Raw genomic sequence first — 25305 nt, 5'->3', positions numbered from 1 at the left:
GTGTCAGTTTTCCTCAACCAATGTTGGGTCCTACAAAAGATGATAAAATCAACACTTGTCTTTATGACTGAAACATACCCACCATGGTGTCTAAAAAAATCTGGTCCCTTCAAATGCTCAGTCCTCTCTGTCGTTCAGCAAATGATTAATATGATATGATTTCCATTCAATTGATGTTGCTAATGTGGTAATTCCAGGTTTTCCAGGTTTTTAAAATAAATTTGAGATTTATCGAAGTTAAGTGACATTTGCTCCTCAGTCAATGACAAAATAAAATTATGTATATGGTTTTAAAATGATATGATGGTTTGGTAACCATTTCATTCCCAATTATTCACTAAATAAATGTCATTGCATACTGGAGAGTTATCCATCCATTTTCCCTTCACAGAAAGAGCCCAGAGTTAAAATGTTCGTCCCCTGACAGTTATGGACAAAAATATCTATTTCTGAAGTAATTTTACCAACAAAAGGATACTTGCATTGGGGCATTTTGATACCATTAAGTTAACTTTTGTGTTGGTATGATCATAAAAGTACAATATGGAGTGTAATTATTAATTACTGCTGGTAAATTATGAAGGAAAAAGGTTGATGGTATTTGCTACCATTTTAAAATGTATTTATTCAATGGAAATTAAAGAAAATAGTTACTTTTTATTACGTTAATTCCAGGAATATTTCATTTTAGTGCATTTAACTAAACCATTACATAAGGTAAGTACACTCCTAAAATTTACCCCAGTAATGGATGAATTATAATGTAGAATCCTTCATATTATCTTGATAAAAACAAGCCAACAGATAAAATTTTTTTTTCATCACAGCAAGAAATAAATTTGCTGTATACCAATGCCACAATCGCCAAATTATTTTGTGAAAACAATGTGAGAACATATAAAAAATTCATTCTGGCATTTAACTAGATTGAAATTTTTTATCATTAAGTCCGTTGAAATCCTGCTCTATATATGGCTTTAGTGTGCATTATTTTAAGTATATTTTTCCAATAAATTTTGCGTTTGTAATATACAGCCCACGAGAGTTTTCTCATTACATTGTTGCCTATTTTTTACATAATACAGATTTTAAGGTATTAGTTCCTCATAAATACAGCAAAAAATTATGACTTTCACTATGACAAAATGTGAAAAATAAAAATTTACAGCAGTAACATGGGTAGTCATGAACCATATGCTCTGCCAAGTCCATGGGAATCTTACTATATACATGAACCCATAGTATCACCATACACTCTTTTACTGTTAACAGATATACCTAGCCCCTCAGAGTCTCATCTTCAATCATGGACGTAGTGAGGATTTACACTAGGCAGGGTAAAGACTTAATATCCATTCCTGTCCAAGAGGGACTGAATGAAATGTATTAAAAATAACATTTATACGGGGGACAGCTTACACACCTTGTCCTCATCCCATATGGTACATCCATGTCCTTTTTATTATTCATCCATCATTTTAGAAAGCATTAATAAGTATCTACCTTATACCGTATTGCCTTCTAATCCACAATTCAAAAATATAATAATCCTGTGGTTACCCATCCAACAGTAAAAATTGGAAAGAACTGAACTACTTTTAAATAAGTGTACTACAAATAAACATACATGGATTCTTGCATGTGGCTGTAAGAACAAATTCGTTCATAATAGAGGAGACATTTGGACATTCCTTAATGTGTATGCCTCTTGAGGTGACATCAGTTTCTCCAATCATCTTGCTGATGCATTCAAATAGAAAGACATTTGTTACCTCAAGACACATATATAAGGAGTAATGCCTCAAATCCACACCTTCTATGAATAAAAACCAAAGAAACTTTAAATCTAAAGAGGAATGTATTCATTGTAGCTCACTATTAAAAATGTGGTTTAAGTTCTGGTTACTTAATTGCTCACTCTAAAAGGTATGGCATAAACTGTGGTTTTGAAAGCCAAAATTAAATTGTCCACCACATTAGAGCATTATTGAATTTTGAAACAAATTCCACTATTGTGGAATTGAAATGAAATGCAAGGTGAGACTTGTGGTGCTGAAATAAATGTATTACCTGTAAGACAACTGAAATTATTATGTACTAGGAATTAATGATAAGATATTGTATAAAATTGCACACAAACCAAAATTTGTGGAGTTGTACAAAATAGGCAATAGTCTTATGATAGCATATTTAGGTTAGCATATTCACTTAAGTCGTACGTAATGATTACCAACTAACGTTCCTCTCAACATGTAATCCAAACCTTAGGCCAATATAAAAACAGATGTGTAAATGTTCTTGTATTCACACCCCTCTAATCATTGCTTTATGAGATGGACTCAAATCATCATATTACTGACATCTGATCCCAAAAAATTGGCTCGTTGTCATTATCTCTCTCACATTACACATTAAGGCATGTTTCTATTCTCAATGAAGAGTAAGCAATAAATACTTTAATTCATGCTTTCAAGCTCCTGAGATTGTCAAAGAGATATGTGTATCTTTCCTTATCTCTTCCTTGTTCACCCCTGACTTGCAGTCAACCTCTTTCTAGCACACCATTGACCCTTTTCAGATATGTATATGGTTTGTCACTTATTTTCCTTTCTTGATCAAAGAATTTCACATACATCTTCCCTTAATAAATATCCTCTACCACAATGCCTCTACCATGATAAAAACATGGGAAATGTCATCTATGGCAATTCCAAAAAAATTTGTTAGTAAAGAGTTTGAAAAAAAGTAGCTTTTGAAAGTTGCTGCTAATGGCATCATTTTTATATCTCATGATATTCAGAATGAATGTTTGGATTCAGACCAATTTTATGAAATATTGGCTGCAATAATTAAATTTTTGGGTTTCTTCCAGAGTTTACATCCTCTAGGAAATCAGTTTATACCTATGTTATCAACCTTTCAGAAATACTATTTTCCTTCATTCATTCATGGTCTTCTTATCAACTCTCAACCATTTAAATTGAGCAAATTTAGTATGTATTCATACATGACGAAAAATTATTATTGCAATTTTTATTCCATATTTCAGCTCCTATAACCTCTTTCAACAAATCTGTACAAATATTACTGAATACCCTCTCATTTTCTAACCCTTTGTGTCAAAAATATACAATGTTGTTATTTATACCCCTAAAATGATGCAAATTTGCTGTTTTTCACATGATTCATTTGTCTGTTTGGCCTTTGTATTTTGTGAACAATTTTCCTTTTGTATTCTTGGTCTTGGATTGTGCAACTTAACCTGATGCACTCACACTGCAATAAATTTTGGAAAATACTAATACTTTAATATTACCTTAAAGTTTTAGTTATCTCATACCATCATTTAATCTGTTCATTCCTTTATTGCTCCAAATACATCATTAATTTTTAACAACCATTCCTTGCCTCATGCACTTTCAGGACATGCAACAATCATTTCATTCAGGCATTATTTTTTACACGTATCGTTGATGATTCCATCTCTACTACATGTAAATATTGTATCATTCTCCTTTTCATATGAAAAGCATATTCCCAAGTACCCACTCCGCTCATTCCTCATTCTTCCACTCTCAATTCTAAAGTCCCAACCCATGACATATTATTAAGTGGGTGCTGCTAAGTTTGAGTGAAATTCAAGCCTTTCATTTACCAAACAAACTTCACTTGCTATAACTTAATATCTCATGTGCAACATGGAATTGATGAAAGAAAAATTCCTCTCCTTTTCACTACAGGCAATCAGTTATAACATTTTAACTATGCACCCCAAATTTTTCCATTCAAAGATTGTATTCTTCATTTGCATTCATCCAAAGTTTATAAATAGAAAAGCCATCACATGGAAGTTACCACTCTGAGCTAAAATAAACCCTAATTACATTTAAGTTATGGACTGCTCATTTGAAAAAAGTGTGGAAAGCAAAAAATTAGAATTCAAAGAAAACAACATGACATGGAAATGTGTTCTGTCAAATACATACTGAATACTGTATGCACAAATGAGGAGTAGCTATCCATCAGTTATGAATAATGAAAGGATTAATGTCATTGCAACATCTTAACGCATGATATCAATCGGTATATATTTGTTTATAGTGGACATGAATGTCCTGCATCCTTGATTGAAATAAGGGGAAAAATATATGACAGAAATGCCATCAAAATTGATTTTGAGAGCTCCTGTGGAAAGATGATTTTGAAAGTTTCACTTATTTCTGGGAAACATATTTTACATGATGCAATCATGATTCATTCTCTGGAAACCAGCTAATATGCAATGAGCAGCCCTAATGCATGTCTCACAATTCAACAGCATTTCACCAATGACTAAGTGTTATAGGACAATCAAAAATGGACAGAAATAATCATATTGCTATATGAACTTAAAAGAGATCCAAGTGACCTATCACAATAGTTCTTATATGATTGGCATTTATTGAAAACTAATGATGACCAAGGCAGTAGTGTTAAGTGTCCTAAGCCATTGTAATATTTCAATCCAGTTGGGTGAATGATGGTGAAATTCACAGGAATTGTCACGAGGAAAAATTCTCATGGATTGAGTATGGAACCACGGACATTTGGCTTCTGGGCCACTAGGAGACCTCCGTGCTATGGTTTGTATCTGATGATTTATATCTATGTACCTGATTTTTCAGGCTTTAATTATGGCCAGAATGGACCGGAAGGGCATTGTAGCACCTCTTAGGGAAAATTGGATTATTTAAAGAAAGTCATCATTTTTTTCATTTGGTAAAACATGATTCCTCATTGTAAGTTTTATTACGAGTTTGAAAATAGGAAGTTTAAGGGAGGTGTCAGCGGCGTATACATTTGAAAATCATGAGTGGATTAAATGTGTGGTTATGCATTCTGGTACCTAAAATTTTAGAAATTTAGCACTGATTTCACATGGCAATTTTATAAAGCAAAAGGTCTTTGGTTCGATTCCCGGTCCAGGGGAATATTTTCTCATGGCAATTGATGTGAATTTCACTGCCATTCATGCAACTGGATTGAAATGTGAAACATAACTGCCATGTGTGGATTAGGTGCAGGTTTAAGACTATCAATGGGTTGTGGAAATCCTTTCTCTTTCATAATGCCATTGTGGATGGACTACAGTGCCTTAAATCTAGTACCATGGGCCTTGATACAATTAATAATGGAAATTAGGAACCGGAATAGTAAAGTGATCTGTACAGTGGCCTGGAAAGCCAAAGATTCGATTCCCGGTCCAGGGGCAATTTCTCATGGCATTTCAGTGTTATGCATCGGCTAAAAGAGAGATATTATTCCTCAGAATAATAAACATGGGAACTGGACTGCAAAATATTTGCCAATATGGCATTTTATCAATATGAGCAACTTATTCTGACCTGAAGATGGAGAAAGAAGATACTTAAAAACCACAGAACCCAGATCTGATCTTGCGGAAAGGAGCAGGAATATGTTTTCACAGAGTAAAATTTTGACTCCTGTTGAAATTAATAAATATTTTGCATTTCATTAACAATATTGGTGTTGAAAAATAAGTCAAGGTTTTCTCTTACCCAATAACTACAATGGTGAAATCAAGCAAGTTCCAGCCATTTCTCAGATAAGCCCCCGAATGGGCCACAAAACCATAGGCAATTATCTTCATCACGCACTCCACTGTGAATACTACAAGAAAGATGTATTCAATTTTTTCCTGGAAAAATAAGGGAGAGTAAATGTTAAACAGTGCAATAAATCACAGTAAATTCAAATATGTACGCATTACTCAGATAAAGAGAAAATTACATATTTTGGTAGTGTCTGAAAGAATTACGCATGAGAATCAATAAAGATTATGCTTCAACATGGCAGAATACCGCATTGATTCATGCAGTTGATGCCTAAATACATTCATTATTTTATGTTTAGTAACTTGAGGTAATATGTTTCTTATTCATATTTTGCTTTTAGGCTTCTGCAAAAAGTTTTATTCTAATTACAATAAATGAACAAAAAGTAAGATATATACCTGAAATTTCTGCATATTAATTTATAGGGTATTTTAAAGTTACAAATAGAGCAAGATATTCATTTAATTAAAATTAATAAAAACATTAATCCAGTAAGTTCCACTGTTAAATGAAAGTCTCTCAATATAAAATTAGGATCAGCTTATAGTGGATATAATACTCTTGTCTAACAACCAAAGACTGAAATATTAAACATTTTCCATTTTTATTAGACTGATTGTGATTTTTTCTCCATACCCAAGTACAATGCATTGAAAGGTGTAAGAATGCAGATGGGAATCAAGGAAAGTTATTGTAAGGAGCAGTGATTCATTATTAGAGAATTGCTTGTCACATAAATATTACATTTAGTCCATAGTAAATGAGCTTTTTTCGTTGTGCACATACTCCCCGTTAAATTTACTTGAGAACAACATTACCTACGTGCAGCAACATCTTTAATTTCATTTCCTGTGGATTATGTAAGCAATCAGGAGAGTCTACTCCCAAAAAGCCCCATGGCAAAAGTAAGCTGGAAAAGCTGCTAAAAATCTCAACTCAAAATCTTTTACACTCAACACTCCTGAGCAATCATTGCTGGAATAACTAATTCAAGAGGATAAATTATTGTAGGATGGTCTTCATATCTCAATGTGGCACTAAACCAAGATTGGAGACAGAAGATTCTAAGGGGAATAATTTGTACTTTCAATTAGATTATCGAAAATCGAGTAAAATGACATTTCTTTCCTTAAAACTTGACAATGTATGGAAAAAGTCTTCTGTACACAAACAAGCTTCTATGTCAGTCAAAAATTTATTTTTTTAAGAAAAGGATGAAATGTATAATGTATGTCTGTGCATGGAATTCCAATATCCGACGCGACTGGCAATCATAAGAATGATACACTCAATATACGCTGAAGCCAATACAGATTGCAATGTTAACTTACACCAATACACGGAAAGTCAATATTTAACATTAGCAGTATTCAAATGCGTAATACATCTCAAAGGCGTAGAAATCAATACAGGAACATATGGAGTTGTCCTTCTGATTAGACAACCTGCGATACATATATGTCATACACTTTCCTGACCATTAGGGGCACAGTGCCGAATGACGGAATTGGCTGTATCGTACACAAAAATTGAGGAATAATCTAATTGAGCAATCTATTAGCGGAGCGCGGAATCCTTGGCTAACAAGATATTCGAATGACCGATTGTACGCCTCTATCAATTTCAACGCGGTTCCCCACGCCGACTATTTGAGAAGTAAGTGACATAGTTATCATTATTCACCTTAGATGGGAGTTGAAAAACGACCATCTATTGTGGTGCATTCATCTATGAGTAGACCTGGGTATAAGAGGTTCGTAACATTTAATGTCAGGGGAATACTTCCACAGGGCAGATAACTTGGCTCGTGAAAAAATAAGGTTGAAAACGGGAATTAAATACTCGTTCGTTGTCATAATGGGATTTGTCAAAAATACGCTTTTGCAAATCGTTTACCGAAAATACCAAAGTAACACAACTGCGTTTAATTTTTGTTTCCTCTGTGCTATTCAACTTTAAAAAAGTAAAGAGGAACTATGGGAATGAGTTTCGTTGCAACAAAGTTTCCCGTCATGTTTTCTAGATTATTCATTCACGAAAAATTCGAGTTAGAGATACGAATTCGATTTGAATACAAATTTCACGAGTACGTTTTTGATATGGAGAACAATAAATAATCCAAAAATAAGTTTTCTATCACATCAAAATAAGGAGAAGTACGCACAAAATTCTTGAAGAACTGATAACTTTTTGGATTTACCTATTTCATTTCTTTAGAAAGTTCTCGGGAGATATCGGCTTTGGTAAGGAATTTCAGATCCGTATAAAAGCCGAAAATGACGCGACTGAAATGGGATCGTTAACCAATTTATTTCATTGTTGATTATGGTAGTTTGAAAAATAAAGAGACCCGTATTACTTCCTTTCTAGATCCGTTGCCTACTTCTCGAGGTAATTGGGGCGAACAATCGACGGTCTTAACCCTTTCGAAGATAAGATGACGACGTAATGAGCACCTTCCGAGCGGATCTCCGCTTCTTAAACATTCCAGTACCTCGTGCGTCAGACTCTCCAGGTTTTTTGTTGTTTGCAGTCGATTTTAGCGATTTCTTCCTTCAGCTGTTTGCCCCGAGATGGTAAATGTATCGGAACTCGAATGACGTCACCAGCTCATAAAAATAATGGCAGAAACTGGGTTGTTTTATGTTAACTTTTAAGGGAATGGCTGAATAAAGAAGATTTTCCCCGTCGTAAATTATCTTTCCCTTTCATCACCTAAATTACTTCAATTAAATCAACGGTTTGCGAGTTCAGTTCGTGAAATGGTGACATTAAAGATTCAAAATTATATAACAGCGTTTAGTTTTGAATTTACTTTCATTAATTACGGTTTCGGGTCTGATCGAAAGACGCCATCCTTTCACCCGCCTTTTCACTTTTCAGTGATCCACTACTTCCTACGTGATCACAAGTGTTAGTAACTCGACACACTAGTGGCACATCTGTCCCATAGATACATATTTAATAGTATTTAGGAGTTTGGAAAGTGAAGTAAACTTTATTAATAAATAAGTTTTCACGAAAAACGAAGACACCATAAAGTTGTGATATATTTTCAAACCTACCGCGTGAACGGTAGTGAAATTCACAATAAATACCATTGGAAAAATTCCCCTGTGTCGGACATATAACCACAGACCTTAGGCGCTCCAAGCTACAACGTAGACCATTACGACATTTAGGATCCATAATTCCATTAAAAGTGCCCAAGGAAATAAGGAACCGAGATAGCCTAGAGGTCTACGAGGTGGTAAGGAAAGTCAAAAGTTCGTGGTTCGAATCCCGGTCTAGGAGAATTCTTTCGCGTGACAGTCGATGCAGAGATTTTGACCTATAGGGGAATATGGAGGTCTACAGGGTGGTTAGGGAAGCCAAAGGTTCGTGGTTCGACTCCCGGTCTAAGGGAATTCATTCCAACGGCAATCAATGCGGAGTTCTCACTAGTGGAACCTTCTTTTGTGCAAAATACGAAATTATGAGAGTATCGTACTGTGCGGATTGATGGTAGTTTTAATATCACTCAAAAGACGTTGATTTTAAAATTAGCTTCCTGCGCAACGGTTTACCGTTGTGAGACAAGTATTGGACCATAGCTCTATATTTTTCGTTTGATACTTTTGAAATCTATCATCTACATGGAGCGCATAATTACTGAAGGAAGGTCAAATCGGGGCTACAAGAAGGGGGGAAGCGAATAAATCGATTAGATTGGCGAAAGATAAACGTAATTCGGCCAAGGGCAAGTAGTTAGACCTACCTTTTGTCCAGAAATTAATCGATCCAACTTCTCTTGACGTATGTTCCAATTAACCCGCCTTGTAAAAATAAACGGGACAGAGATATTAGCAACGTAATCTTATGAACTCCATGCCTATGTAATGAGACTGCGATGTTTAACTTTTAAGTATATACTGGTCTAGTGAAATGAAACATTTACACAACCGTACGAAAGAAATTGGAGATTTAAACAAAAAATTCATTCTTTATATGACGAAGATATGAAAATTACTTTTTGCAATCAGTATGAAGCGCAGAAAAACTAAATCCACGAATCAAAACACAAACCAGGGAATTTTGCCTCTATGCTTAGGTTTACAAAGCGAAATTCGACCCAAATTCTGAAAAAATTCGTGCTTGATAGCTTTTTTTTCAATTGAAAAATGAGAAAATAGACTATTGTAGAAAAAACACTCAAATATTTATGAAATAACTCGTAAAACAAAAACAAAAAATTCGAAAATGCCCAAATTAATTCGAAATGTATTTGACGCCATTTGACATTCGAAGGGGTGCAAAGTACGCGTCGCGTACCTCCCGTTGTTATTGGACATGAAAAGCGAGTGACGTCTCAAACTTTCATCTCCCCTTTCCATGAAAGGTTTAAGAATTTCGGTGTTTCGTCAATGACCACTCTATATGAAGCCAACGGTCACAAAAACCTATGTTATGTGTTATATAGTTTTTCAAGCTATATCAGAATTGGTAATAAATATGATGATGAGGATGCCAAATCATGATGTAAGACTATTGAAGGGACGGTCATGAGAGTAATTGGACACTAGAGGACTAGCACATGGATACAGTAAGCCAGTATACTATCATTGAAGCTAATCTTGTGGATAATATTCAACACCTCCACAGTGAACATTCATGGGGCCGTAAAAGTGAAGAGGAGAGATACTGAATGGAACGGATGAGTATATTAAGTTGCTATCAGAGCGCACCATTTATAACTATCGGCAATGAAATTACAACTGCCGGATTAAAATATGCTTTACATCTGTTTCCATTCCTTTGACCCAATCTCATGATTGTCATCGTTACCAAAAAAATAATAAACGAGAACTTCTCAAGGTGTGTCAGTGGGTATACTCTACTATTTTCAACAAAAACACGACCTTATGAAAGTAATTTCGTTTTTGATAATGCTACCAGCATGGGTGCGACTTTCACTTTTAAAGAACACATCATTTTCGCTCAACCGGAAAATTTTCACTTTGTGTTCACAGCTAAAGCTATCGTCAAGAAAATTTCAGGACACCTAGAGCAGACCCTTGTTAAAATTTACATGTAGCTCAAATGTGAAAACTATACCTCAGTATTTTCTCTGCCATGGAATTTTTTTATTTGTGAAAAACGTCTTCTCTCATCATCATCATCAGGGGCGGTCTGGCCAGGTCGGCTGGTCGGCGATCGCGGAGGGCCCAGAGCTTACACAACGTTCGCGTCCATCGTGAAGCGTGTATGAAAAGTGTAACAAAAAGACCCAAGAGTACTCGAACCAAATAATTTTTGCCGTTATAAAATTCTACGTTTTAATTGGTTGCATTATTTACGACGCACGCTGTGTAGTAAGATTATATAAAAAAATAAAATAAAGGTATCAGAAGGTAAAAGAGAACTTCATTCTTTTTTGAAAGGGCTATTCTAAAGGCTATTTTAGAGTTTTTTTTAGATTTAAGCGCGGTGTTAGGGAAAAAAATGCACCGAATATGGTTCTACTATCTATTATTCGGTGTATTTGTTTTCCCTGAAACCGCGCTGAAATCTAAAAAAAACTCTAAAGTAGCCTTTAGAATAACCCCTTTCAAAAAAGAATCAAGTTCTCTTTTATCTTCTGACTCCTTTATTTTTTATGTAACCTTATTACACAGTGTATGTCGTAAATAACACTCATATATTAGGTACCTTGCTTGGTCGTCGTGTGGAGGATGATCTAAGATCATCTGTGTCACTAAGCCTTTCACCGAGAGAAGACTACAGCCTAAGCCGAGTTTCTATCCCCCATTTCTTTCCTTCACTCAGTAGGATGCGTTTTTTCCGCTCTAGCGGTCGAATTTTGTCTTCTTTGCCAACATATTGCTTGTTTAAAACTACTATCTATCATATATAGTGGAACCATAATGCACTATTAAATTTTATAAGCTATGAAATTCTGACTTTTCTTTATATTCCTTCTAAAGACATTGCTATTTTTTTATTAAATTTTATCTGGCTTTGAATTGCCAAAATAGCGTTAAAATCCTTTTCCGGGCATGCAATTTCGTTAAAAAAACTTCCTCGGGATAGACCTCCGAATCCCTCAACGTAAAGGGGGCCCCGTCATGAGACAAGCCGAGGGCCCCCAACTACCCCAGACCGCCCCTGATCATCATAACTAGTCAATAATCCTAAGATTGGTTCGACGCAGCTCTCTATTCCTCTCTCCTATCCGCTAGCCTCTTCATATCGAAGTATTTCTTCTCTTTTACATTCTTGAAAATCTGTCCTATGTAACTCTTTCGAGGCCGTCCCTTGCCTTTCTTCCCTCGTGGTGCGCATGAAAGATCGTAAAACTAGTATTTTCTGGCGAATAGCTATCATCCGTGTCTTTTATCAAAAGCAAATATAATCTTGCATGCGTTAATCATTTTTGATAACTGAAATGTTCTTCTAAACATTATTGTAACTTTCTCATCAAACATACTTTAAATTTTAAAGGGCTCTTGGGCCATAAGCCGTTACTTTTTTCTTTTCAGTAAAAAGTGTTTTTTAACAAAAATTATTTTATTTGTATTGTAATAATATAAGTATATAATATTTATAATCGTGAGGAATAGCATTGGAAAAAAGGAGTAGATGAACCATATCGTCACGAATATAAAATTAAGTTTATTACGTCTTATTTCCCATTAAAATTCGGATCGCTAAGCCCGTCAGCGACGCGAGTGGGGAATTTTGTAAACTAATACATCTGGGGTGAATGGAAACACATCTACAGCCCCTATAAAGAATCCCCTGTTTTAAAATTTGTGGTTGAGGTCCTAAAATTGACCAGTGGAGTCTCAGCTCATGAGAAATGAATTCTTTTCAGAATTTTATCCCATGAGGGTAAATTACGGAGAGGCATGAGGATGGAAAAAGTATAGATTATAAACTCATCCCTTAATCAAATTTTCATTTGTATTCAGGCTCAATAGAGAAATCTTTCAGAGTATCACCAGAAAAAAGGTAATTTATGTACAGCCATAGCGAATCTCTAGCCCTATTAACCATCAAACAAAGGTTGTCTTTAATGGTCCTGACATTAACAAAATCTAAAAGATGGCAATCAGAAGAATTGACGTTGCAGAGAAAGAATTAATATGTAATAAAAGAATAGATAGCATGTATAGATGTATTCACCAATTTACCGGCCTAAGAGTATCATCAAAACATCCCGCAGGTATACAAATAATTGGCCATGCGGCTGAGATTAAACTCCCAAGTTCACATTAGGACTATTTTCCTGGATAACTGGGTGCCATGGATAAAGTGATGGTTAAGATATCCATCAGGAAATCAAATAAATGGAAAGGCCGTATCAAGGAAAATGGACCGATACCATGATGGATAATTCGCCGATAAGGGTCTATTCTGAACTGACTGATAATTTTCAAATTTATGATCTGCAAGCAAATTGATGTCACTGAATAAATAGAGATTATTGTTGGATCCACATCTAATACAGGTATAGGATTCAATTATCAAAAACTAAATACATAATCATCGTTAACTTATTCAAATATAATGGAGACAATTTTTTTGTGGACACGGTCAAAATAAAACGCTAATTTTCGAATGGGGCTGAAAACCGAACAGTTCTTCGAAGATAAAAACGAATGAAGTTGTGGATAATTTCCTTAACTTATATTTTGAATTGGGAAGTAGTTGAAGAAACATTTGGTCATTTATAAGACATAAATCGATGAAAATAATAATTTTTTATTTATTTTTCATTATATGCGAATTTACGTAGTAAAAGTTTGACAGAAGCCTCACATATGAACTCAGGATCCAAAAGAATTAAATCAACTGTAAAGATTATCGCCAATATTTTGTCACGCCTTCGTTCGAAAAACATTTATTTGAACCGGAAAGTCTATGCTTACTAAAGTGACACTAAAAGAGAGCAAATAACGTCAGGGAAAGACATGCAACAAGTATATATAGCTGAAAATATTAATATCAGACTCTTATTTTCGGTCCTTTCCTATTCGCGGTGCAGATCACGCACATTAAGATAAATAATATACCAGTATTATATCTCATAGTTTGAATATATCGATCACTCTAAGCCGTTATAATAATGGCCATATTTTTTAAATATCCACGACCGATTTTTTAAAACTAGAATATTAGGGAGAAGGTCAAAGGGAAGCTAAATAGAATTTATAGTCAGTCAAGCTTACAAGTCAACATTTTTCGGCTTCTATGGAATTACTACCAGTTGAAATAATTAGGGCGCAAGAGTTACAATTCAAATAAAACTCCTCTTTAAAATGGATGGAAAAACTGATTCACCTTGAAAGAGACAGTCGAATTTCATGAGTCCTGTATACAGAAAATTGTCACTACAGATCACAGTCTAAGTTTTTTTTCTGCTGATACTCATCACCAACACACGTACTTAGCAAATGGTGAATTAGTGAAAGGGACGGTCATCCTCTCTCCAACTCCAGGCTACACTACATTTAGAGTTTTAAATATTTTTACACAACTATCCCATTACATTCGCATTAATTTGATGAAATACAGGGATGCAACGGTTCATCAAACCGGTAAGTGTTTGGATAATTATGGGTGACCATGTCGTATACCTACTCGAAAATATATTTATAGTAGCTTTCAATTTTAGGGAGTCAGACATTTGGGAAAGTCGCAATACATGATAGGATCGACAAATTAGTGATTAATTATGAGCAAATAGTAATAATCAGTATTCATCGTTGTTTTATGTCACACTTTGTCAAACTCCTGGCTGAACTTACTAGTGATTGGCACACTAATAATTCTGGAATTCATACCGTGATTATATGTTTCCGTATTATAACGCTGAAGACTCACGCTGTAAATTTCAGCGTAAGCATACGTGTAAGGCTTTGGTCTCAGGGGCACAAATAATCATATTCTATTCCGAGAGGAATCTTAGCAATCAATAAAATCATAGCAATGAATCAATATGAGTGATAAAAGATACAATCAGAGTAGGGATGGGGTTAAAGTCCATTGACTACGGTCGAAATTGAAAAACTAGATTCGTGGTAAGAAATTTTTGTCTAGCAGTTGATCTGTGCTTGTCTGGTGAGTTTGTTAGCTCAAAAAGTTGTTAAAACACAACACCTTTGAGTTAAAACACAGGATGAAAGAGAGGTATCCGAATTAAAATAGATTCTACTGTGAGACCATCTTTTTCACAGTTTTCACAATCGTATCGCTAAAATTCCGAGGACCTTCTTCCGATATTTCGGTTAGTACAACCTCGTTGAGTGATCATGTTCATTCGTATTCTCAGGGGTAATTCATAAAATTTCGCACAACGTGAATTACATAAAAAAGATGTATTCATTGGAGTCTAATTGCGTTTAGTTAGTAGTAGTTTCTTATTGAAGAATAACTGTCTCTCACAAAATATTTCTTTATTAACCACGATAGCCGATTCGTCTTACTGACACTTAAGGTTCATTTAATTTCAACGACTGCGAGGAATTAAAAAAAAGTTTTTGGAGGAGAAAAACAACAGTAGCTCAACCCTTGTCCTACCATGCTCATTAAGCTGAATATTCCAGGGAGGGTAAATAAAGACTGAAATTTTCTTAAAAATTACATGTAGAAGAAAATTAGCTGGTTTGAATTTCCATTTATCCTCCATCAAAACCACGTAAAGGGAGGCTGCGTTCACCAAAGCAGAGCATGTAAGTGAAAAGCACGTAAATTGCAATGTGCCTTTCGTGTAGCCGCGTAAGAGGAAGCTTTTGTCTCCTAATGTGAATTTAAGAAGTTAACATAAAAGCTCTTGAACAGCCAAAATATATGATCAGCACATTTTCTGTCGATTTTTATTCCATTCAGACAGAAAACGAAAGATTGTGATGCACACTATTGTTGACGTTTTTTTTTCAATTAATCGCATGTAATCCTCTTGGGTAATCAATTAATAAATTGAAAAAAGAGCTAAATTAGAATCATGACCGAAACTTTGCTCCGGAGAACTCCCCCATATCTAAATATTATTCTTAATTCAGTTCTATGTATCTTTTTAAGATTGATATTGTATTTTTCCAAGGTCTTTCAAAAGGAATATAAATATACTTGAATATTTATATCACAATTTGCTTTTTCCAGTAAGAAACTAATAAAATGTGCACAATAGTCAATTAAAAGTTTTCTAGGAATCGAAACTGTCAGAAAAAATGGAAATGACTAAAAAAATATCATGGATATATTTATACCTAATCAACGAGCACAAACAACCTGAAATATGAATAATCCGTAAAAAAAAAACACTGGAGACAGCCAAAGGCTAAGGTGATGAGGTGGTGAATCACCTCTTAAATTTACACTAAGGCAGTACGCTTTCTGAATGTGACCTCCTGGAACGCTGCTAAGAATTTATATGGTTTACGTTTCCATACTTACAATAGTATCGATGAACGAAGCATGATGCTTACCCTTTACGCGGTTAACGTGGACAATAAAACCAAATTGGATAAAAGAACGTGAAATGCATCGTAAGCGAAGCTTCCTTGACAAATAAATACAATATTATCGTAGATGATAGCAACACCCGCGATCGGGGAAGCACCACTGCATACGCATAAAGACATGAGTTCCGTTCATGAAAATTTCTACTGCTACAATTTGTTGAATATATAAAAATTTATCACTTGAAATGTGTTAAAAAAGTTTACGAAGATTTTTGGCAATAAATTTGCAGAAAATGTTTCATTAAGCCACCTCCAACTTTATTCAGACTTTTCAAACATTTGGCGATATGAAGGCACGGTAAAAAGGTAACGTCAGAATATAACATAAAGAGAAAATACGTTTTCCGCATTCTTGAAAGTTGCTTAATTTACAATTTTTTTGATTTATTGCAATTTATAAAATTTGACCTGGACGAAGAAAATTAAGGTTTCAACTTTTTAAATTTATTACCACGCATTTTTTTTACGGTAATGAGCAAAAAATCTCAATTTTCACATAGCGCTTAATTCTAAACGGTTCGCCGAAAATCTGAAGGAAATTTCAATTATTTTTATTTTTAAAAGAACAATTCTTACTTAAAATGCTATTGATTCCGAATTATGAACAAAATAGCTAAAAATGTAGCAACATTCGGCCAGTTTTTCCAATTGCTGCATTGTTGCGTCAAGAAATTTTTTTTACAAACTTCAGATTCGGATACAGCAGCCCAAACGCATGTAGGGCAGAAAAATCAAAACTAAGCTAAAACTGCCCTCCGAAGTTCCTTTTTGAGGAGATTTTAACTGAACTCAATGGAATGAAGAATAGGGTAGTTTCCTTCATCAAAGAAAACGAAAGGCATTGATTGCGATTCGTTACCCACCATTAGTGTATTCATAATATACAAATTATTCAGTTTTAGAAAACCCAGCTTAGACGAATGTTAATGGTCAATTTTAACCTCGTTTGAAAAAGGCCAGATTGGCGCCCATGCGATGCCACTCCGCATGACGTCACAGGGACCTAGTTTCTACACGAGAGGATAGGAGTTATACATCGTCTGAGGTTACCAATGCATGCATGAGGCACAGAGCTCAGGGAAACATGTCTTAATGATCACCTATTAAAACTGGCTAATTTCGGAAAGTTTTCTTCGTTTGATAAGGTATTAATAAACCTTTTTTAAGCCAAGCGCTACCTTCCAGCAAGGTACTAAGCTATCCGCTAGCATCCTGCGACGTATCAGCGCTAAGCCTCGCCTCAAGGTCACCTCACCGGGCGGGAGGGGGAACCAGAAATACGACGTACGGAGATATTTCCCGGCATTCATACTTAAGCGTCGCGTTTTCGCGCGCTTGAAATTTTTCACTTTTCATTTAATCGCGAAAAATAGATGTTGTCATTTAAAAATCTAAAAGCGTGAAATACGTACTCCAGGAGTAATAATCTTTCGATTAAAGCAATAAAAAAATAATAGGAAACCACCCTATTCTCTAAACGTATAACAATGGTCTAGTGCGCCGCTCCATTCGCTTGTAGGAAGTTGATACATCCTCTGCGGCTCTTACGCTCGACTTTCCATCGCGTAATAGAGGGTAAAACTTTCATATCTCTTAAAATTAAAATTGGGTATTAACAAAATGAGGTAGCGGTCAGTAATCTTTCCGTTATTTTAGATTTGTATTCAGTATTTCTGTCACCGACAAGACTTTCCTACGCTTGTTCGAAAGATTTGAATAGTCAAACGCGGATGATGTTCTTCTACTGTAACAAATGCAAACAAAATTTCCAAGAAAACTGAAAAAAAAAGATTTTTATTTTCAACAGTACCAGCGGATTATGTTCTTGATCGAGTTTCAATAATATTTTACATCTAATATTGGGTTTTCAGTAGTTTTCTGCCTATTTAAGACAAAACAATTATGCGGATATCTTTTGACCTCCAATTTGACCTCCTCTTGAATCTTTCCAACAGGCGCAATCATGTAACATGGGTGGAGATAAACGGCCTGGCTAGATCGGATTGCCGGCAATAGCGGAGTACAAAGGCACGGTACTTCTGAGACGTCTTAGCTCAGTTAACAGATAGAATTAGAAGCCTTTATTTTTTTCTCAACCGAGGGTCGCCAATACCCCATACCACCCCGGCGCGTGAGGTTTGAGCACGGTTTTTTTTACAATCATGCCTCTGAAAACAGCACTATATTGGCCTTTTACATCTGGGATTTTTCAATATGTTAACAATAAAACGTACTAGAACATCCATTCCCTTGATAGGGGCAACCTACCCTGGCGGGACTCCAACCCGCGACCTCTTGTTCGGTAGGCGAGGGCTTAAACCCTGCCGCCATCGGGCCGGCAATCCCCTCAATGACAGGAGACTCTTCATAAAAGTTATCAATGGCATATATAGATCATCTGACCTTCTTTCTCTTTTCCCGCTTCGTGTTCCTTCGCGCACGACGAGGTCGATTGACCTATTTCATTGTGTCACCCTACGCCTGTCCGTCTCTAAGTGTTCTTTTCTGTTCAGACTCCCTTCTTCCATCAACTCCAATTCAATAAGCGTTCCATATTTTGAGCCATTTTTCATTCTTCATGCATCTCACCATTCCAATCGTAACTTTACCTCTACTCCTCTCTCAGCCTTATTATTACTACCATTCTTTGTGTGTAAATTAAAGATGCTGTTGAATATTGTTTCGCTCATTGTTGACGTTCTGCTAAACATTTATTGCTTGTTTTATTTGCCAGCATGTTTTAATTGGCCTTATGCTGTTTTTGGATAGTATTTAATACATAAATATAAAAATAATGAAAATTACCGATAAAGTAACACACAAAAAATAACTATGAGAACACATGAGTAGTAACAGGAAGAATAAAGTATGAATTAAATTAATTTTCTCAGCATATTTTATTCATCCCTGTAAAATAATTTTGACAAATCAACCTTTTAACGTGGGGAAATTGTTAATTTGTACAAAACTGACATAATCACCCTGGTGTGTTCATTCCAAAGTTATTTTTAAGAAGAAGAATTCCGGATAGATTAACAATAGTCACGGTTTAAAAAAAACCTAAAAATATGATAAAAGTACCATGCTTTTGTGGAAAATCGTAAGTGGGCGAAACATGACGAGGAATGGCCACGAGGATCAGGGAGCATGAAGGTTCCACGAAACAGAAGCCATAGGGTAGTTTCTTTCATCAAAGAAAACGAAAGGCATTGATTGCGATTCGTTACCCACCATTAGTGTATTCATAATATACAAATTATTTGGTTTTAGAAATATCGGTTTAGACGAATGGCAAGGGCCAATTTTTATCCTCATTTGAAAAAGGCCAGATTGGCGCCCATGCAATGCCACTCCACGTGACGTCACAGGGACCTAGTTTCTATACGAGTGGATAGGAGTTTTACATCGTCTGAGATTACCAATAAATGCACGAGGCACAGAGCTCAGGGAAACATGTCTTAATAATCACTAGTTAAAACTGGATAAGGTTGGAAAGTTTTCTTCGTTTGATAAGGTATTAATAATCCTTATTTAAGCCAACAGCGCTACCTGCTAGCAGGGTACTCTACGCCACCGCCATGCTCCGCAGCAAGCAGCCTGCATCGTAGCGGGGTTCATAGCCTTGCACCCAGGTGGCCTCACACAGTAGCAGCCAGATGTCACACGGGATTTTCCCAGCATTCATACTTAGCCGTCGCATTTTCGCGCGTTTGAGAATTGTCACTTTTAATGAAATCGCGAAAAGTATATATTGTCATTTAAAAACCTAAAAGCGTGAAATACATACTCCAGGAGTAATAATCTTTCGATTTAGGCAATAAAAAAATAGGAAACTACCCTATTTAACCTGCCAGCCATCGCGGAACACGCATGGAGTGACACAGGTCATAGGATTGATTTTAAAATATTGGTAAAATTTTGATTGATTTAAAAATATTGGTAAAAGGCAAAAATATTGGTAAAGGAGAGCCGCTTTTATCCTAGGCAGATTAGGGAATTCAAAATGGAAAACTTTAAGAGAGACTATGGCAACCCCATCAGTAACCCATGGAAGAGAGTGCTAGCCAGTCAGCGCACTGCGGAACGATGGAATGCGCTACATAAGGCGGAGAAATACCGAGTTTCTCATCTACGACCTGAAGACAAAAGCAGGATGGCTTTCGAAACAGTCGTCACTCGCTACAGACAAACACGGCTGGAGGACCGGGATAGCGACACTTACCATGAACATCGCTGCGGAAATCTTCGCAGGAATAAATTAGACTTGTGAAGGATTTGTGACCGGAATTATTTACACTTCCGGTTTGTCGCCACTTTGGGCTGAAACGACGAAGTCGCAGGCGATGCAATCGGCTTCTTCGGATCGGTGAATTCCTTCGAAGAAGCCGAGGGCAATTCCAGCGTATCCGCCCTCGTATAAATACGGACCGATGTGATGGAAAACTTGCAATACCTCAATCGCAACTTTACACGTTCACATGCACTTATCAACATGACAACATAAAGAAAGAATCGAGTATTCAATTTATCATTTGTGGATTGCAACGGTCCATCTGTTGGAGAGAAAGACCGAAGTCTCATTTGCAGAGAGAATTGCGAAATCAATTTCAACTTTTCGTCGCAAAATACAGGAATACAAGCAAAAACACTATGTAAAAAGGCAAGGTACTCATAGAGCCATTTTCAGAAGGACAGTTTTTTGCACTTAGTGAAGAAAAGATGACTCGATGACTGCCTTTGCCGAATGAGGCCGTTTTGTATTCATTATACACAGAATTGCATTATTTCTTGATTTATAAGCACTAAAAAATTTGCTAAAAATAGGGAGGGTTAAAAAATCAGTATTTTCAGTTAAGACTTCAGGTGGCAAAACAGCCCCAACAGTGAAAATACTACATTTACCACATCTACCACTAAGCAGAAGAAGAATTTTACTTACCAAGTATGCATTCGTGCTATTGGAATCACTATTTGGATATGGAGTGTAAAAAGCCAAGGCAACGCAGTTGGCAAAGATGGTCAATAGAATCAGGTACTCAAATGGTCTGAGGAGGAGTTAAGGCAAACTCTGTAGTAAAAATGCATAGAAACTAACAGTAAATTATGAAATAGCTAAACGAACAGGACTTCTATGGCTAAAAAAAATGCCTCTCAATGTACCAAGTATGGGTGGCTAAAACATCAATCATGAAGGAACTGATATATTTGATTCCAATTTAAAATACGGGATAATAAATTTTACCGTTTAACTTGGAAAAGACTTGATAACAAATTCATAATTAATTAAAGACTGAGAAGTACACCAATACTACAAACGGAAGGTATTCCTCTGAAGCTACTAGTCTTGGAAACATTTCCAGTAGCTAAAGTTACACACAGGGCTTCTATAGTCTATTCCTGTGTGCACAGAGGACACTTGAACTGATTTGAATGGGATTATTTGTCAAGCAAAAATTACTGGAAGTGAAAGAATGATTTTGAATGCAAGGTATTGCTGTATGACAATGAAAAAATAAATCTTTATGCCACACTTTCAGGTCCAGTACCTGGGAGAGAGCATTAGAGAGGCACCTCTAGAAATACCTTATCCATGAGTATCCATTCTCGAGAGCTTACACTGGAAAAAATATCAATCCTCTCTCCCCTCGGATCCACCAAACCACTGCTTTCTGGAAAGACGCACGATGAGCCCCTGCGTTTAAGTGTTTTGGGAATGAAATTCGCGCATGAGGTGCTCCATTAGCTGTCAGCTTCACAAGGTGTTTCAGCTTTGAAATTGTGCAGTCCCTTTGAACACTCTCACAAAAATCCCTCATCATTAGAATCAGAAGAGGTTCCAGATCTTCGTAACAGAATTGGCTACAGGTGGTCCACGTAACAGGCTCCGTACGCTGATGCGTAGATTTCTCGCACCTTTAAGCTTGACTTGAAGATCAACCCAGTAACCATTTCACCCTATTTCCCACTTCCATCAAGATTATATTAATATTCTTAGCACAATGAAGAATGCTGTAAATTAATTATTAATCATACAAAAATAAGAACCACAATTTAAAGAATATAAATTTAAATGCTATTAATTCATTAAAAAAAAATATTTTGAGAGAATAAATAATTATTCATAGCAAGGTTTCTTGTACAGGGAAGAATAAATTATTTAACATTGAAAAATTAATATACAAATGATTTAATGAATGAAAATTCTGTAATATGGCTTAATTAATGCAAAAATTTAAGCTTTACTGGAAAAGCAACGAAATAAAATAATAATAATTCAATAAATAACAAAAAAGTAAAAAAATAAAAATCTACATTTTGACATGGAATTACGTCATTATATTAAAATTATTATATGCATATACAATTAGAGTGATTAACGTATACTGTAAAAGGATACTTCCATTCCACAACATCAATACATAATTTCCTAAGGGGATTTTTGAGCTGCAGACAGAAGAGGGCTCGCTGTGGTCTGTCTGGTGGAGGCTTGCCCCCCCGCCTCACCGCCCGCCTCTTGGCTGTCATTGCTGTGGCACTAAGCGCAGTTTGCCATGCTGTGGAAAGTGGCTTCTCAGCAGCTGTACTTGCAGTGCTGACCAAACCAAGCCCAGCCTCATGCTGTCCTGCAACTGAAGAAGAAAATGCAATTAAATGCACATTCTCGGGGAAAATGTTAATAAATACATTTTAAAATGCTCCGAAAGGGAGGAGCAGCCAATAATTCTCACGATTGTGGAAATATAGCACTCCTCAGACTACCATTCGAAAATATATTCCCATCTCCAATTTAACTCCCAATTTCCGTTACCTTCAGAGGGCAACAATTCAAGTCATCATGTAGTTATATATTTTTTTGCAATTATAACTATTCATGCATGGAAATTCACATACCTAGAGAATAAATATAAAATATTTGTTAATAAAATAAAACTTTCTCAGAATTTAAATGAAACTAATAAAAATCACAATTAGAGGTCAATATGGAACTTTCCCCCTCAATTTTCATATTACATCAAGGTTAATTTAAAACAGTAATTTTTGCAAGTTTTAGGAGAAATATTCGTGAAAATACGGAAAAAAGGATTCATTGGATGCACCAACCTATCCAGAATCTCACCAAAAGGTTCAGACACACTCACTACGAAAGTTTATGAGATAATCCATACCAACGAATCGGGATTCTTCAAAAAAATTGAAAAGGCGAAGCCTAGTTTCCTTTTTTTAATTCCAAACATTGATTAGGTGACCAACAACTGAGTTGTTCCGTCGAGATCATATGGGTGAGGTAAAAGAGAAAGTACGCCGGTGATACGGGAACTCCTATGGGAAATTCAGAATCAAATCGGCCTGACCTTGAGGAAAAGCGCCTGTATAGTGATAGATCAATATCACACATCTAGGAGCTTTTTGAAAACGCGTTGGAATTGCTACAAAACGTTTCAAAGACTAAAACCAATCTAAAAACAAAAGGTACCAATACTATCAGTAGACAAATCAGAAATTCAAGACATGCATACATTAGCTAAAAAATTGCTAAAATACTATTCTCATACCAAGTCTTAAACATCGACTGCGGACCAAATCTGTTACGCTCCATCTATATCGTGCACTTAAGTAAAAAGCATTTATTCTTAAGTTTAGCCAACAATATAGAAATCTACCATAAAAGAGAGACCCCATCGTTTCATAGATGCTTGCTTGGTAAAAATAGGGCAATCAGCGATAAATAATGGAGAAGGAAGCCTTTCTCAGAGCTTACCTCAAGGTCATATGGCTACTCACTATTGTCAAAAATAATTATTATCGGATATTTGCCTCACTCTTACGATAAAGAGGGCTTCATAGAATAAAATAGCTCTTGTAAAATTTCATTGCAGTGCTCTTTCAAAGGGACCAGCGATCATTCCATTAAGAAACGCGGTGTAACTCCATGAGCTGCAAGAAGCGAAGCGTTACAATAGGTAAGTAATAAAAATGGTTGGTAAGAGTTGGAAAAAATTACGCAAAGTCCGTTACAATGTAGCGAACACGTTAACTTCCGCCTTCTGAAAATATGTTACCGATTGGCTCGACTGAATATTTTCAACCTTCATACCATTCGCACCAACGACATTGAATCACGTGCATACATTGAATTGCGACAAAGCGTGTAGGGGTATTTTTTGCAACTTCTATTATGATTTTTTTCAAATTCTTCCCGCCTCTCATCCAATGTTGGATATTCAAAAAGATTGCCCAATGTCATCGCGTACAGGTCCCCAAGAATGCTCTATTATTGCGATATTTTCTAGCCATTCAATCTTCTCAGAGGAATCCAACGGGGTCAGAGAGTGAAACGAGATGATTGGAGCCTTATGCTCTTATTTATTTACTGAAACTGAACTCACGTCTTCCATAGCAATTAATCATGGCAATTCAGAAAAACCTGACCAACAGCGACGTCCAGTTCCGCTTAACTGTCGCTAACATGTGCGTTCTGTACGGAATCACCCTCTCGTTCAACAGAGCAGTTTCCTCGAGTATTGGCGTGGCTGAAAAAAAGCAGAGTTTAAAGCCACCAAAAGACTAAGGCGATTGAGGCTTTCAGTCTTCAAATTCTTGGATGTTGGTTGGTAAAATAATCACTTCCCTGCGACATTGAATGCATGAGTGCGAAATGTAAACACCTACATTCTATGCCAAGCTCAAAAATCTGCATAAAATATTTCTCGATGCCAATATTATATATTTATTTTCATGACATCTTCTAGGGACTTAAAATATTTTTAATACGTCTTTTTGAAATTTGTAATCCAAATCATAGCGTTAATTGGTCTGTCAATATTGTTATTCCAAACCGCAATTCCATAATTAATCGTAGAGGGCGTAACTTGGTGGAAATCCATAATATCACGAATACAAGGATCAAGAACTTTGCTATTTCCACATAATGTTTTATTAGCACCGACCATGGTTTCGTTACAGAGTAACATTATCAAGGTGAAGATTTAGGTAAATTGACAGTATATATATTATACGGAACTTAATCGTCAATTTCCTGTAGAGACTTGCCCTAATTGCGTTGCTGGCGCACTTAATAGTTTTCCATTCCAACTTCGCTCAATAACATGAATGAAAACCTCAGGTGAAATACATTTTAGGGATAGGCTGCAAAAATAAAAATTTTCCACCGAAATATGCCTCAT

At 35.8% G+C, this 25305-nt stretch overlaps 1 protein-coding gene across 1 annotated transcript in view; it reads right to left on the bottom strand.

Moving 5' to 3' along the window:
- The window catches only part of LOC124171523 (muscle calcium channel subunit alpha-1), a 287447-nt gene that overhangs the window by 167593 nt on the left and 94549 nt on the right, over window positions 1-25305 (bottom strand). The window contains exons 2-4 of the mRNA XM_046550696.1: window positions 22518-22749; window positions 21060-21165; window positions 5559-5698 (exon numbers count right to left, since the gene is read on the bottom strand). Of these exons, the coding sequence (XP_046406652.1) occupies window positions 5559-5698; window positions 21060-21165; window positions 22518-22749 (478 nt within the window). The remainder of the gene's footprint in view (window positions 1-5558; window positions 5699-21059; window positions 21166-22517; window positions 22750-25305) is intronic.

The sequence above is a fragment of the Ischnura elegans genome, chromosome X (genome assembly GCF_921293095.1).
Source record: "Ischnura elegans chromosome X, ioIscEleg1.1, whole genome shotgun sequence".
Classification (NCBI taxonomy): domain Eukaryota; kingdom Metazoa; phylum Arthropoda; class Insecta; order Odonata; family Coenagrionidae; genus Ischnura; species Ischnura elegans.
The sequence above is the reverse complement of the archived record's forward strand: the minus strand, read 5'-3'. Positions and strand labels throughout refer to the sequence as shown.